At 42.5% G+C, this 16,070-nt stretch overlaps 1 protein-coding gene across 2 annotated transcripts; it reads right to left on the bottom strand.

Annotated features, from left to right (window-relative positions):
• Positions 1-391: 391 nt before the first annotated feature.
• Positions 392-15,146, bottom strand: pdss1 (prenyl (decaprenyl) diphosphate synthase, subunit 1). 2 transcript variants are annotated; one of them, XM_072678688.1, is made up of 11 exons: positions 15,005-15,146; positions 9,968-10,032; positions 9,747-9,876; positions 7,722-7,852; positions 7,465-7,606; positions 5,216-5,327; positions 4,778-4,887; positions 4,605-4,685; positions 2,880-2,993; positions 2,501-2,581; positions 392-874 (listed from the first exon to the last, which is right to left on the bottom strand). In XM_072678688.1, the coding sequence occupies exons 1-11, from the start codon at positions 15,143-15,145 to the stop codon at positions 734-736; spliced, it is 1,248 nt and encodes a 415-aa protein (XP_072534789.1). In that variant the 5' UTR covers position 15,146; the 3' UTR covers positions 392-733. The 2 variants fall into 2 exon arrangements, with proteins under 2 accessions (XP_072534789.1, XP_072534790.1); XM_072678689.1 differs by having other exon boundaries at positions 15,026-15,146.
• Between the last annotated feature and the right edge of the window lie 924 nt (positions 15,147-16,070).

The following is a 16,070-nucleotide window of genomic DNA, read 5'->3' as shown; positions in this document are numbered from 1 at the left end:
TTCACCCTGTTCTTCAGTGCTCAGGACCCCACAGGACTGACCATCACAGAGCAGGTAGGTAGTATTTGGGTGGTCGGTCATTCAGCTCAGCACTGCAGTGACACTGACTGACATGGTGGTGGTGATGGTGGTATGTTAGTAGTGTGTGTTGCGCTGCTGGTGGTACGAGTGGATCAGACACAGCTGCAGCAACAGATTAGAGAGCTTCTGAGCTTCTGTCTCTGTCTTTACTTCATCTACAAGATGGACTAACTAGGTAGGAGTGTCCAATAGAGTGGACAGTGACAGTGGACACAGTGTTTACAAAGCACCATGTCAGTCAGTACCACTACAGTGCTGAAAACTACCTACCTGCTCTGTGGTGGTCAGTCCTGTGGGGTCCTGAGCACTGAAGAACAGGGTGAAAGGAGGCTGATAACAGTCTGCAGAGAAACTGATGGATACAGTCTGGAATAATAGAAGTACCAGCGCTCCTGTATGGTCAGCACAAGGAGGTGGTTTTAATGAAGTGGCTGATCGGTGTGTATAGATTAGGGGTCGCAAAAAAGAGGAAACGCACTGAACTGTGCAGTGATGTGGCTCTCCAGGGTCAGAACGAGACACCCCTGCTGTAAATGGTGTGTATAGTGTAGGGGGCAGGAAGCTTCCTGGCTGTTCCCCACAACATTGTGTCCCCCTTGGACAGGGCCCTGCAGAGGAGTAGCTGCCTGAGCTGGTGCTCTGGGTTCTGGGATCACTTGTCCCGGGACAGGACGAGTTCCGTCAACCGGATAAGGGCATCCCGCTCTGCAGACGGCTGCAAACGGCTGATCTGACGGATGGCCTCTTGGCAGTAGCGCTGTGCGAGGTAGTTAGTCTGCTCCACACCATCACTCTGTGACAAGGACATGGTTTGCTTAGTCATGTGCCCATAAAACCAGACCTCTGACAGGTTTCACAACCCTACACTTCAGTTTCTCACTGCCAAAACTGCAGACCTTGGTTTCATAGTAAATACTCAATAATTCATACTGGTTACTAAATAATTCCCAGTAGATAAATCAATAATTCACAGCAGTTACAAAATCAATTATAGTAGATATTCCTTAACTCGTTACTAATTACTAAATAATTCATAATGCATGTTCAAGAATTCATACTGGTTACTAAATAATTCCTAGTAGAGACTTGATGATATATTATAAATACATAATAATTATTGGCAGAAACACAATGATTTAGTCTGGTTACTAAATTCATAGTGTATTTTGAAGAATTCATACTGGTTACTAAATAATTCCTAGTGCGTATTCAAGAATTCATACTGGTTACTAAATAATTCATAGTAGAGACTAGATATATTATAAATACATAATAATTATTGGCAGAAACACAAAGATTTAGTCTGGTTACTAAATTCATAGTGCATATGGAAGAATTCATACTGGTTACTAAATAATTCTCAGTAGATATTCAATAATTCACAGCCCTTACAAAATCAATTATAGTAGATACTCCATAACTCATACTAATTACTAAATAATTCATTGTGCCTACTGTGAACGTCTTAGCACTTACTGAAGAATTCATACTGGTTACTAAATAATTCATAATAGATAATTGACAATAATGTAAATATATAATTAATAGTAGAGACTCAATAATTCAGTCTGGTTACTAAATTCATAGTGTACATTGAAGAATTCATAAATAATCCATAGTAGTTACTGGAAGTAAAATCATTTATAGTAGAGACTCATACTGGTTACTGAATAATTCCTACTGCTTAACTAATTAGTTCATACTGGTTACCAAATAATTCATAGTAAATACTGAATAGTTCATTCTGTTTACTACATAATTCATAGAAGGTGTTGAATAATTCATAGTACTTATTGTTCAGTAACTATACATATACTACTATTAATTATTCAGTACCTGAATGATTTACAGTAGGTACTGAACAATACGTATTAAGACCAATGACTAAATAATAGGCCTGCAAATAAATAGACTATCCAACTAATCTAACAAACTCTAATTAGATTAATATGCTAGAATGTTGCTGAATGTTGAGTACTATGAATTACTTGATGGCGATGGTCAAAAGCCGATCTGCACCAAGAGCCCTTCCAGCTTCAAGTACGGCTCGGCTCGACCCGCCATCCTTTAAGATCCACGGAAGACGAGCGTCCAGACTTTTTACTGTCCTGCACCGAAGTGGTGGAACGAGCTTCCCCTGGGTGTCCGAACAGCAGAGTCCAACACTCGCTGTCTTCAAACCCAGACTGAATACCCTCCTCTTCTGAGAGGACTAATGGCGAATAGCAGAGTGGTCTCCATATTGACCATAGTGTTTAGTAGAGTCTAAGATTAGAGCATCTTTAATTTTTATTCTATTCAAACTAGCTGAGGTTTTCCTTGAGTAAGTTGCTAAATTCTGTAAATGTAAATGTAAATGATGAGCAATGCTGGATATGAAGCTGCTTTTGACCGTAAATGTAGTGGTAGTTGCCCCCACCTGCAGGACGTATCGCCAGGCCCGATCGACATCTCCATCAGACCCAAAACGCCTCATTATCATAGCGTGCAATTCAGGAAACTGCAGCAAGAGGGAAAGAGAAAGAGAGATTGAGAAAGAGATTGAGAAAGAGGCTCGGGGGGGGGGGGGGGGGTGAGGGAAGTGACCAACGTACTGGGACAGTTTGTAGTTCCTTAAAACAGATGGATAACTACCAGCGCTTCCCTCTAAAAGCCTCTTAAATATGACTCATGCTCAGCTCACCGTCATGCGGGTTGTAAAACCCATGGAGTACCGACAGCCAAATCACAGGAAGCAGACCTGATATCAAACTGACTCAGTTTATAAGTGACTGTGTGTGAGCGGATTGCTGCCACACCTGTTGACAGGCAAACAGCACAGGTCCGGTGGCCAAGCCTAGCTTTAGATCTGCAGCCGAGGGCTTCCCCAGGCGGTTAGCACATGAAGTGAAATCCAGCACGTCGTCCACCAGCTGAAATCAGGCAGAGGAAAAGAACAATTCAGCATGATGTTCATATTTACAGCCATATCAGCCAACCATCAGATCAACTACAGCTCACTACTGGAGCAGTGGTCTCCAACACTCCTACTGGAGGGCTTCAGCACTACCTTCCTGCAGGTGTCAACTCCAACCCAAACCCAGGGCAAATACTTCTGACAGCAGTAATTGGGTGGATCAGCTTAGGCTGGATCACAGTGTAATCTAAAGTCTGCAGGAAGGTAGCTCTACAAAAACAGGCTTAATGACCACTGGACTGTACAGGAAAGTGAAGCAGTATAATTAGCAGGAATATTTTATTAATTTGTGAATTAATTTGTGACAGAACATCGTCAGTGTTTTATTAAAACTTCATAACTCCAATTTTTACTTTTATTATCATTTAAAAAGCCTGTTTCCTTCTACATTGTGTGATTTTTTTAAAGATGGAACTGGCCCATTTTTTATTTTTTTTTTAATAAAATCTGGATAAAATATTGCTGCATAAAGGTTTATATTAATGCTAGTTAGTTATACATTAAATACATATAGTTCTATATTAAATAGTACATATTTTATATATTAAATATACATATATATTTAAGTTAAAAAAGAATGTGACCTTTTCTGGAAAATTACTACTTAGTTTATATTTTTTCTTTATAATTTTATCATTTTTATAATTTTATATTTTTTTAGATTGTTCAAATACTAAACAAGAAAATGCTGATTTTAAGCTTATTTTATTATTATATATTATTATTTAATATATATTATATATATAATAATATATATTTAATATTATTATTATTGAAGATGAACTATTAAAAATAGGTAATTATTTAACAACGAAATGAAAAAGGAATTATTTAACATTCAGCACTATTTCTTGGAAAATATTAAAATTTACACAAATATACACGTATATGTCTGATGTTTTGTCCGTAGCTTGTTATCTGGATTTTTGGGAAATTCTGAACTGTTCCTTGAATATTATGACTGAGGAGCACAACCTGGCATACTGCTCTTCGGACCTCGTGCCTACAACCGCAGTACAGCAGTGCCAGTATCTCACACTATACAATAATAATAATAGCACTCCCTCTCATGTATTATTGTTATATTATTAATTCTGCACCATCATCTGGGTAAATATTACAATTTTAATATTTAAATGTGACATGGACTACGACAGGCCTTTGTACAGAAAGGTCAGACGAGTACACGGACACTATTTTTTTTTATTTGAGAAAACACATAAAAAGGTAATAAGTAAAGAATTATGCAATATTTTGCCAAATTCTAGGCAAATATTTACATTTAATTCTATTGAAATTGATCATAATCAGGCCTTCTTCCTCTGAAGCTCATGTTCAGATGACTCTCGGAGGATCTGATCTGCTCATTAACTTGTGTAAAAACGTCCATGGCACAGGGAGACTCCACCAAATACTAAAGATATTCTGCTCACTCACACTGTTCATCAGAATGAAATTTGTGATGATTTTGACTGATCTCAGAGCTGATCCTCAGCTGTTCTGCTCCTTTCCTTCATTCATTTCAAGTTTGCACAAATCTACAAACAGCCGAAGCAGAACACAGTACCTGAAAGGCGATGCCCACATTCTTTCCGTACTGATACGCGATCTCGTGCACCTCAGGATCCGAGTTCACCAGAATGGAAACCTGCAGAAACAGAGTGGACAAGGACAGGTTAAGCGTCTCCGTCCCCGTCCCCTCGGCAGCCTCTTGATCACGCGACCAAAGAACATACTCACTGCTTTACAGCTGTTGGCGATCAGGCTCGCCGTCTTCTTAAAGGTTTTCTCCAGGTAGTGCTTGAAGCGCTCGTTCTCATTCTCTTTGGATCCCAGCTGCATGAATTCACCTACACCACCATCAAAAGGAGATCTCGCTGTAATTCTGATGACACGTATCACACAACAAAAACCTTGTATCTCCAAAAATGTCAACTTTACAGGAGCGGAAGAACACCTTCGTAAACTTTGAATGGAAGTCAATGGAAAAAGATTTAAATCTGAGTCATTTTGGAGCATTTCTATCGGTCCATTCATCATGAACCTCTGCCACAATGTACCGACCAACGTCCAGAACAACGTCCAGATTCACACCAGGTCATAAAAATAATAAAGACTATAAAAAAATAATAAAAACTGCTGGGATCAGTCGTGCTCTCAGATCTTTTCTGCTCATACCTCGCACAAGGTCCTCCACGACTTGCGAAAGCACAGACACCACTGCGTTGTTCCCGATGCGTGCGAGAGCCATCGACGCTGCAGAGAGGATGAAATCTCCAGCCAGGATAGCCTTGAGACAAAAAAACAAAAACACACACAAGCTGTAGCCGCTCCACTCAGAGCCCTTTTTAATAGTGTAGGCAGTCTAGCAATGTTGTCAGAATTATTAAAAATATAGATTGTGACACGACCCCTGGGGAAAGGGGCGTGGCCACCATGATCCGATACATAGCGGAGTCCAGAGACGAACACAAACACAGGGCTCAGGTGACACACATACCTTTATTTATACACACCCGAACGAAAACTCTAATAGGTCCTCAAACACACATGTAGTTAACTAGGAGGTCCTTGGCAGTCCATGCACTTTTAGCTCATTAGCCTGCCTGGCTGCAGGTAAGCAGCATTAGGGCAGTGTAGTCGGCCGCCGCCACAAGATTTCGATCAGTTCAGGTGTACGTGTACCTGCTCACACCACAGTGGTGGTTATGTTCAGGCCTGGAAACCCACTGCCCTACACCGTTTCAGGGATTCTCTGCTCCCACCTACCTGATTTAGCTCAGAAAGGGCTGGATGATCTGGGTCAGGGGCTGGATTTAAGAAGAAATACTTCTTAGATGTGTTACTTAATCTAAAAGATCACAGTTAACGGCTCTCTTGAATAAATCCTCTTAAAAAAATCTCATAACCTTTCTCTTAAGAACAATCCAGAGCACAATTTGTAGCCTATATTAAAACGATCCTCTAAAACGATCAGGTCAAATAATCAGTTAAATCAATGTGTATTTTAACCCTCTGGAGTCTGAGAGCATGTTGAATATTAGATAATACCCACATTTTATATCAATCTTTCAGAACAGTCTCAGCTCTCTATGTAATAAGACCCTATGTGACCTAGAGCACTGTGTGAAGAGGGTGAAAAAAATGAAGTTCAAGATTCAGGATATTAGAAATTCTTCATATTTGTTGTGAAAACATCCCTTTACTCGTGCGGACGAATAGTTTTGGTGCTTGAAACGAGGTCACCAGAGTCTTAACTTCACAAAAGCAGAGAACAGAAACTGAATAAACTTATTTATAAACATCGAGAGGCAGAAGACAGACGCACAAATCCAACAGTTAGACCCAGCGTAAGGCAGAGGCCGGTATCTCAACCCGTCTTTACAGCCTCGTAACTCTGGACTTAAGTCACGTACGATCTGCCGATGAAATGTAACGAATAGGGCGGAGTCTACAGATTTAGGAAATGTTTGAACCGCATTTCCGCACTGAATTATCACAAGATATTAATAGAAACATCGAGAAATACCAAACTTATCGAATTATCGAACTCCAGAGAGTTTACAGAACTACAAGTGGGCACTGTTAGTACTGTTAGATTCTACACGAGGAAAATAAAAGCTTCCTGACAGAGGACTTTTTTGTTCTGTGGGCTTCACCGTCATTTTAAGCTCTTCTTATTGACGTTTTTCAAACACTTACTTTGATCTTTGCACTGATTTGCACTATTTAACCAAATAACGGAAAACTCTCGCAAAAACTCTCGCATCGTCTGTGATAAGATGTGAAATGCAAATTAAAAGTGCTTTCTTACAAACAGCTAAATAGTATAAAATAAATAGTTTTGAACATATTAAATATTTTCTGTCTGATGCATAAGGTGTAAGGCACTGTAGTGTGAGAGTTTCTTGGATAAGGATCTACATATTTACACATTTGAGAAGATTCGCCATCCCAGCTCCGAATTTGGAGCTCCGACAGATCTCTGACACTGTCCAATCTGAACACAATAAGGAGGTTATCGAAGTCTGAAGTTTATTCCTATGCATTCATGTCCCTATTCCCCTAAATTTGGTCATTTATGTCAAAAACCTATGACATTTTGCCATTGCATAATAACTGTCTTCTCTTTTAAAGTTCAATATCAGCATTTTGAGATGTCCCTATTACTTACTGATCAATTAAACAGCAGAATTAACCATCCCCCCCTCAACAGAGCAGAAACTAACCTTAGCCTAAATTAACAACCTAATACGGCCAGAACAATATCTCTTTTGTGTCAGCATAAATCACCTTCAGTCCATCCCACTAATCTGCACACTGTCAGGCTCTAATACTCGATGCTCTTCCACCAATTCCGCATGTCCTGGGTGTGGAGGCCACTGGATGTGGAGGCCACGTCTGATATGAAGTAAAATGCCACTCACTTTTCTCTCCCCCCACACTTCGTTGATGGTGGTTTTCCCTCGCCGTGTATCGGCACCATCGATGACGTCATCATGCACCAAGCTGGCAGTGTGGATCATCTCCGAGATCATGGCTATAGACCGCTGGCCTGGGAGCAGGTCACTGAAACGGTCCAGAGTGTGTGTCATTAGCATAATAAGGACCACAGTATGAACCAACACTGACTGTCACAGAGAAGCAGAGAAGAGTGTGAAGAGTGTGAAGTGTGTGAGCTCACCCTTCACGGTTGCTGTGAATGTTGCAGGCTCTGGCCATCAGCACCACGATCATCGGCCGGAGCGCCTTCCCCTTCCCGTCAAAGTAATAATCGCACAGGGCTTTCAGCTCCTCTTTGGACACCAGCAGCTCCTAAAACCACGACATGCAAAGAGAGCATTCAGCTGCCAGGCTGCATTTTGGGATATTATTACTGCAATAACAATAATAATATAGTATACTTACAGTCGTGTGAAAAAATAAGGACACCCTATGAAAACCTTTGTCTTTCTGAACATATAAAATGATCTGGAGGTCTGATCTTCATGTGATCAACACTGAGGGATAAAGGTAATCTGACTAAACTCACACAACTGATGAAACCTCTTTAATCATCATTTATAAAACAGAATTAATAGAAATGTAAATTTCCTGTGAGGAAAAAGTCCCCCCGCCCCCCCACCCTTTACATTTCTTGCTCCTTCAACTGTGTAGAATTAGACTCATCATCAGCTGATGGTCAGAGAGGATTCTGGGGGAGTCGGTCTTATTCAACCTCACTAACCACTGGGCTACGAGTGGTCCGGTGGACTAAGGCACTGCCACTATGATCCGATGCTGTTCGCCATCAGCAGCCGGAGTCAGAGAGAGCACAACTGGCCTTGCTCTCTCAGGGGAGGGTTGATGACACCTCCACTCCACAGCACTCCCAGTGTGATGGTGGTCAGCACCGGCGTCGGTTAGCTGTTGCATTAGCGTCAGTTTGAAAAGAGGCGGTGGTGGCTGACTTCGTATGTGTTGGAGGAAACATGTGCTAGTCTTCACCCTCCTAGTGTTGGGGGAATTGCTAGTGATAGGGGGAGGGTCACATGAATGAGGATTGGGTGACTAGATTTCTTTGGGGTAAAAATCTGACACCCTCACATCTAAAGATTAGATTGCTGCTACTTTTAAAAAAAATCTCCCACTTTTTCTATTTATGTCTATAGTATATATACTATATTTCTTTATTATTATTTTATTTATTCATTATTGCTCTTTAGGTGTAACTGGGACATGCGATGAGTCTCCTTTTTTGTTTTATTCACAGGCTAGTATCATTATTTCCCATTATTATTTGTATTATATTTATTTATTTTTTTATTTATTTAATTTTTGTTATTTTCTATTGTTTTAATTCCTTATTTTACGAGGCCTCCCCACAGCCTACTGCCTGTCTTACCTACCTACCAGAGACTTTCCTGTTCGTTTGCTCTTGTTGGTTAAAGTGAGTGGCGAAGAACAACATGGTCAGAGTTCCTGAGAGCTCTCTGAGGCTTTCAGAAAGAAGACTATACATTCTTATGAGTCTGGGAAGGGATTTAATAGGCCACAGGGCTTCCTAATTATTCCCCAGTTGTGTGAGTTTAGTTAGATTACCTCCATCTCTCAGTGTTGATCACACGAAGATCAGGATTAGCAGTTCTTCCTAAAGTTGTGGGGCTGTATGATTTATAGAAATGCAAGGATCAGATCGAAACAGCAGAGGCCGAGAGTCAGCATTAGAGGGCAACCCTTTAACAGGAGTGTGATGAGCTCTGTTTTAAGATTAGATCTGAATATTAGAGAGAGCTCGAGTGTTCAGTGGACCAGCGGAGGAAGACTCACAGTCTCACAGTCAAGCAGCAACTCTAGAAAAGTATGGATCTCCACAGCCATGACCCTCACAGCTATTCACCCTTACACAGATGGAATCTGGCCTCCACCTTTAACCCATCAGTGCAGTGCAGTGAACACACACACACACACACACAGTGACTGTGAGCACACATGCCCGGAGTGGTGGGCATTGCTGCTGTGTCCAGGAAGCAGGTGAGGGTGAAGGGTCTTGCTTAAATAGCAGCTTGCCGAGCCCAGGTATCGAACCCACAACACGTCATCAATAGAGCCAACTCTCCACAGCCATGAAGGCTGGATGGAGGTATGGTGAGTAGACCAGCTGAAGCAGACCAGAAAGTGCGAGAGTGTTTTATTTTATTCCAAATTAAAACCAAATTTAAACACTTACCTTTTTAATATCCTCGTATAAATTCTTCAGGTCCTTGTGCGCCAGTGAAAAGGGGTCCTTTAACTTGACGTCACTGTGTATCCTACAGCAGCATATTCTCGGAGTCGGGTAAAGAAACCTGTTTCTGTACCTGGATCACAACAATATCAAGACACCGCCACGTTACGAGAACTTACTTATGTTCTGAAAAAGACCTTAAAACACGCTTCATCAGTACCAACCTTATTAAAGCTGAGTTGAGCTGAGGCCTGACAGTGCTGTGGACACGCCTGACAGGAACCAGCACCTACAAAACATCAACGACAGCTCATTCAGGAGTGGCATGGAGCGCTTGGAGGCACGGACTCACTTCAGAATGACCTCCTTTAACTCGTCACACCTTGATTTTTGGCCTTGTTCAGGCAGGTCCTGAGTTTTCCAGCATACACTGTATGGACTAAAGTATTGGGACACCCATTCATTCATTGGTTCTTTTAACACCCTGAAATCATGAGGATAAAAAAAGAGTGTATCCTGCTTTTGTTGGAGTAACTGTCTCTACTGTCCAGGGAAGAAGGCTTTCTACTAGATTTTGGAGGAGGAGCATTGCTGTGAGGATTTGATTGCATTCAGCAACAAGAGCTTTAGTGAGGTCAGGATGTTGGACAGATGATCACCACCCCACCTCATCATCCCCAACTCATCAAAAAAGTATTGGATGGAGCTCCACCACCATCCATCATTCCAGAAAACAGCTCTTCCACTGCTCCACAGCTCAATGCTGGGGGGCTTTATACCCCTCTACTAGCCCACGCCTGGCATTATTAGCCAGCATGGTGCCCACAGGTGAATATTTATCTGCTCCTGCAGAGAGTCCAATTCTATTGGCAGTAAGTCTCTACAAGGACTAGACAAGCTGTGTGTGTGCATCAGCAATAGGTGCAACCTAAAGTAGCTAAATGCATTCATTAGAAAGGGTGTCCACAAACATTTGGACATATAATGTGGACAAATCTGATTTGAGGCGTACAGAACTTTAAAATGCAACATAATGTTGCTGTTAGCAAGTACCGTTAGCATTTGCAGGGTATTGTGGGAACTGTAGTAGAGTTAAAAGTAGCACTACTGGGTTGCCAACAGCAACCCACCACAACCACCCAACCCACCACCTCACCGCCACCCCCCACACATCACATGACAACCATACTGACGGATGGAATTCGGCCTCCACCTTTAACCCATCCGTGCAGTGAACACACACACACACACACACACACACACACACACACACACACACACACACACACAGTGACAGTGAGCACACGTGTATGAAGCAGTGGGCAACAGTGGTAGCTTGCCAAGCCCAGGTATCGAACCCTCAACCACTGAGCCCCCTAATCCACCAATGTAATCCCATGTGTGTTGTTACTATGGCAACCACTGTGGAGAACTCGAACCTTGAGCCTAATAATCTGGTTCAGGAAACAGGCTGAACACAGTCTCACACCACCTGAGGAGACCACTGAAAGGATGTAAAGTTTTAGGGCCGTGATACAGGGGTCACGATACAGGGGTCACGATTTGATGCATCGGGATATATTGCAATACTGCAGGAAGGACGATATACTGCACTCACTTTTTCAAGATCTAATTTTAGCAAAACTCTCATAGTATAAAAACACACTGTCATCTGCATAAAATGGATTTTTTTAATCCAATCAGAACAGTGGGATCTGAAGAGCACAACACTGCCATCCAGTGGTCGGAGTTTAGACACAACACTACATGAACCACAGTCTGCCACCAATCCTTACATCTAAACTATTCATTAATAATTAATACTGTATTTTTAAGAATTGATAAGAGTGCTAGAAAACACAATAATCACAATTCTTTCATATATCAATATTTTCTTACACCTCTATATAGTTATATGTTTAAATCACATGTTTTGTTGGTTTTCAAAGTGCAAATATTTTACAAATAATTAAAAAAATTATATTTAATAAAATAATTTACAATAAATCTATATCATATATTATTATTAATATTAATATATAAATAAATGTGTCATCAACCAGATTTTAAATTTTGAGATTATTTTAAAGGATTTTTAAAAAGTTATTCACAGTGATGCTCTCTGTGATCAGTTGCGCCAGATGACATACTGCAGATAAAGTAACCGGTCTGGTCAGTACAGATACCTGGATGGACAGCAATCTGTTAAACCCTGAATGAAGACAGGAGAGAAACTGGTAGCCGGTAGTTAAGCAAAGAGACAAAAAAGGTGTGCAACACACCTGCAGGTCAGAAATCTGGGGTGTAATTCTCACGCAAAATGGGTGTAGCTAGTCTTATCCAAGGGCCACCCCTGGTCAAATGATTCACTATGTTGACTTTCTATGCGAGCAAATCCTCTGCAGGTAAGTAGTCTGAAATACAGATGGCATTTTTCTGCATGATTTTTGACATGATTCCTATTTATTTTCTGAATTTAACATGAAAAAATTTATTAAAACTTAAATTACACATTACTTCAGCACATATTACATTTAAATGAAGGTTAATTAAGTAAACGGACGGTAAACATGCTTTATTTTGCATATTTCAAGTAAATATCACAGCACTCACTGGGAGAGTATTTGTATAGCAGTTTTTCGAAATATTGTGATAAATATTGTATAGTAAAAAATACCTTTAAATATTGTGATTATACATTTTTTCCATATCGCCCAGCTCTACTGACAACATTAAAAACTGACCAAGCGTTCACAAACCTTCGGACAGATAATTCATCACCTTCATGTTTGAGGTTGTAGTAACTTCAGGCTCCTGCAGATGGCGCTGCACAAGCATGATCAGGCGATAAATCTCTGCAGGGTGTGTGAGGGGACTCATAGATTCATAGATCATAGACAGGAGATCCTCCTCATTCTCCTCTTCCTATTCTTAAACAGCAGTGAGCAAAGACCTCCTGGGTCCCCCTCTGCTCCGTATGTTGATGGTCTGCAGTTCCCAGCGCAGTGCTCTTTCAGAAGCTGGTGGTGAAGGACCTGCGCTAACTTCTAGAAGCAGTTCTTGACTTTGACAAGCCGTGAAACTCTCCAGCGGCCCCTTAGTCCATCAATTTCACCTTTTAGACACAATTCTGAGGAGGATTTCCTGTACACTGGGATTTCTGCCACTGCTGGTAGACCCGTATGACCGTAAGCTTCCATACACCTGCAGCTCCTTCCTTCACACTATGGCCTTTAACACGACCAAATGCAGTCACTCCTCTTTCTTAGCCAATCATTAACACCATTAACCACCTCTTCTCAATCTGTGAATCCCGTAGAGCCAGAGCATCCTCATACAGCGCCATCTGCAGGAGCCTGAAGACACTACCACCTTAAGTCACATGCAAGGTGACTATTGTTTTTGTCCTGTGAGCAAATAACCCTTGACTCCGACCAGCCAGAACATTACAAGCCTAATAATCATGCCTAATATTGTGCAGGGTGCCTCTCATCCCACCAAAACAGCTCCAGCCCACTGAGGCATGGCTCCTCTGAAGACGTCTGAAGGTGTCCTGTGGTATCCGCCACTGGCAGCAGAGTCCTGTAAGTCCTGTAAGTTGGTGAAGTGAGGTGGGTGGGGCCTCCGTGAGGATCAATGAGCCTCAGGTTCATTAGCTGTCCTCTCTTGGAGCACTTTTTAGTAGGTAGGTACTGACCACCGCATACCAGGAACACCCCACAAGACCTGCCTGATGTTCTGGAGATGTTCTGACCCAGCGGTCTAGACATCAACTGGGTCAGAACCAACCGTGGTTCTTGCCAAAATGGCTCAGATGTTTGCACCTACCCGGTTTGCTGCTTTTATCAGAGTGACACCACCTTCAAGGTTGGGAGGTGCCGACGAAACCAGATAATCAATGTTATTTATGGGTCAACGGACAGTGGTTTTAATGTTATGGCTGATTGATAGACATATACAGTATAACAGTATCTTGATTTTTTTTTTAGGTTTATTATTATTATTATGAATAAAATTATTATTAATATTAATGTTATTATGTTAAAATGTCTATTTAAAATAATAGAGCCCTTCTGCACCACACACATACCAGTATTCCCAGTAGCCACCAGCTGTCTGTCCTGTTCCTCATCAGTTTAATCCAACTCTCAGACCCAGAGAGTCCCAGTGGGAGCAATGGGAGCAATGGGAGCAGTGGGAGCAGTGGAAGCAATGGGAGCAGTGGAAGCAGTGGGAACAGTGGGAACAGTGGGAGCAGTGGAGCAGTGGAGCAATGGGAGCAATGGGAGCAATGAGAACAGTGGGAGCAGTGGGAGCAGTGGAGCACTGGGAGCAGTGGGAGCAATGGGAGCAATGGGAACAGTGGGAGCAATGGGAGCAGTGGAAGCAATGGGAGCAGTGGGAGCAGTGGAAGCAGTGGGAACAGTGGGAACAGTGGAGCAATGGGAGCAATGGGAGCAGTGGAGCAATGGGAGCAGTGGGAACAGTGGGAGCAGTGGGAGCAATGGGAGCAATGGGAGCAGTGGGAACAGTGGGAGCAGTGGGAACAGTGGGAGCAGTGGGAGCAATGGGAGCAGTGGGAACAGTGGGAGCAGTGGAGCAATGGGAGCAATGGGAGCAGTGGAGCAATGGGAGCAGTGGGAACAGTGGAGCAGTGGGAGCAGTGGGAGCAGTGGGAACAGTGGGAGCAGTGGAGCAGTGGGAACAGTGGAAGCAGGGGAGCAGTGGGAACAGTGGGAACAGTGGGAGCAGTGGAGCAGTGGGAGCAGTGGGAACAGTGGGAACAGTGGGAGCAGTGGAGCAATGGGAGCAATGGGAGCAGTGGAGCAATGGGAGCAGTGGGAACAGTGGGAGCAATGGAGCAGTGGGAACAGTGGGAGCAGTGGGAACAGTGGGAACAGTGGGAGCAGTGGGAGCAGTGGAGCAGTGGAGCAGTGGGAGCAGTGGGAGCAGTGGGAACAGTGGGAGCAGTGGAGCAATGGGAGCAATGGGAGCAGTGGAGCAATGGGAGCAGTGGGAACAGTGGGAGCAATGGAGCAGTGGGAACAGTGGGAGCAGTGGGAACAGTGGGAACAGTGGGAGCAGTGGGAGCAGTGGAGCAATGGGAGCAGTGGGAGTAGTGGGAGCAGTGGAGCAGTGGGAGCAGTGGGAGCAGTGGGAGGGTTTCTGCAGCTGCACTGAATGACCTTCTTCCACACTGACAGCGTGTGTGTGTGTGTGTGTGTGTGTGTGTGTGTGTGTGTGTGTGATGATGAAAATACCTCTCCTGGACCAGCCGTTACCTGCTCACACACCCCCTCCGTCCCGACCCCCGGCCTGCCCGTCCGCCCGGTCCACACGGTGTGTATAACGCCGGTCACTCCTCCGCTCCTGCCCCTGCAGATCCTCCACGGCGCCGCCATGTTTCCTTACACACCGGCGCGGAGCGACACCATCCGTACCCCAGCACAATCCTGCACCCCGAGGACCCCCAGAGCCACCGACAGCGCCTGACTAAAACACACACACACACACACACACACACACACACACACACACACACACACACACACACACACACACACACACGCACACACACACACACACACACACACACACAGTTTATAGTTTATGCGATTTAAAAGAATAAGTAAATAAAACACGAACGCCTCAGAAAATTATCGAGTGTTTTTATAGCGATAATAATAATAATAATAATAATAATAATAATAATAATAATAATAATAATAATGTGACCAGGCACAAAAAGAGGCGACCGGAAGCCGGGGGTGTAGTTATATGCCTGCAAACATATAATGACGCACCGCGCAAACTTGGGTAACTGTCAGAGAGGATCACGTGATAAAGCTGTGGACCGGAAGTTATGAGCTCCGAAAGGAACAGTCCTATAATAACAATATCAGGCGAAATAAAACACTGTAAATCTCTATTATTATTATTATTAATTATTATTAATAATGTCTATTATTTAATAATAATAATTGTTAGGAGTGGCAGGATGAGGAAATTATGGACATTTACTGTCACTTGATCATTTTTACGTGATGTTAGTGAATTTACTTTTTCTACAGTTTCTGCGTTAGTTAGCTTATGTTACCACATTTAATAAATAAATAAATTAATTAATACATACATACATTTGTTTTTCCATTTATATTTATTAAAATAAAAAAATAGCATCCTGTTATTTATATAACATCCATAACGCCTGTGTCTTGATGGGTCAGTGTTATGAATATTTATTGTCACCGTGTGTTTTTCTTTTTTCTACAAACAAATAAGCTCAGTTTTCGTCCTCAAAAGTGCGAACAGGATTTTTGAGCTGTG

The sequence above is a fragment of the Salminus brasiliensis genome, chromosome 5 (genome assembly GCF_030463535.1).
Source record: "Salminus brasiliensis chromosome 5, fSalBra1.hap2, whole genome shotgun sequence".
In the NCBI taxonomy this organism is placed as follows: Eukaryota; Metazoa; Chordata; class Actinopteri; order Characiformes; family Bryconidae; genus Salminus; species Salminus brasiliensis.
This window is presented reverse-complemented; position numbering and strand designations above follow the sequence as displayed.

Coding starts and splice junctions, on each gene's coding strand:
- pdss1 (XM_072678688.1), bottom strand. CDS start 15,145: ATGGCGGCGCCGTGGAGGATCTGCAGGGGCAGGAGCGGAGGAGTGACC. Junction 5,328..7,464: donor AAGTGTGGGGGGAGAGAAAA/GTGAGTGGCATT, acceptor TTTTGTCTCAAG/GCTATCCTGGCTGGAGATTT. Junction 875..2,500: donor CCTGGCGATACGTCCTGCAG/GTGGGGGCAACT, acceptor TCCTTGTCACAG/AGTGATGGTGTGGAGCAGAC.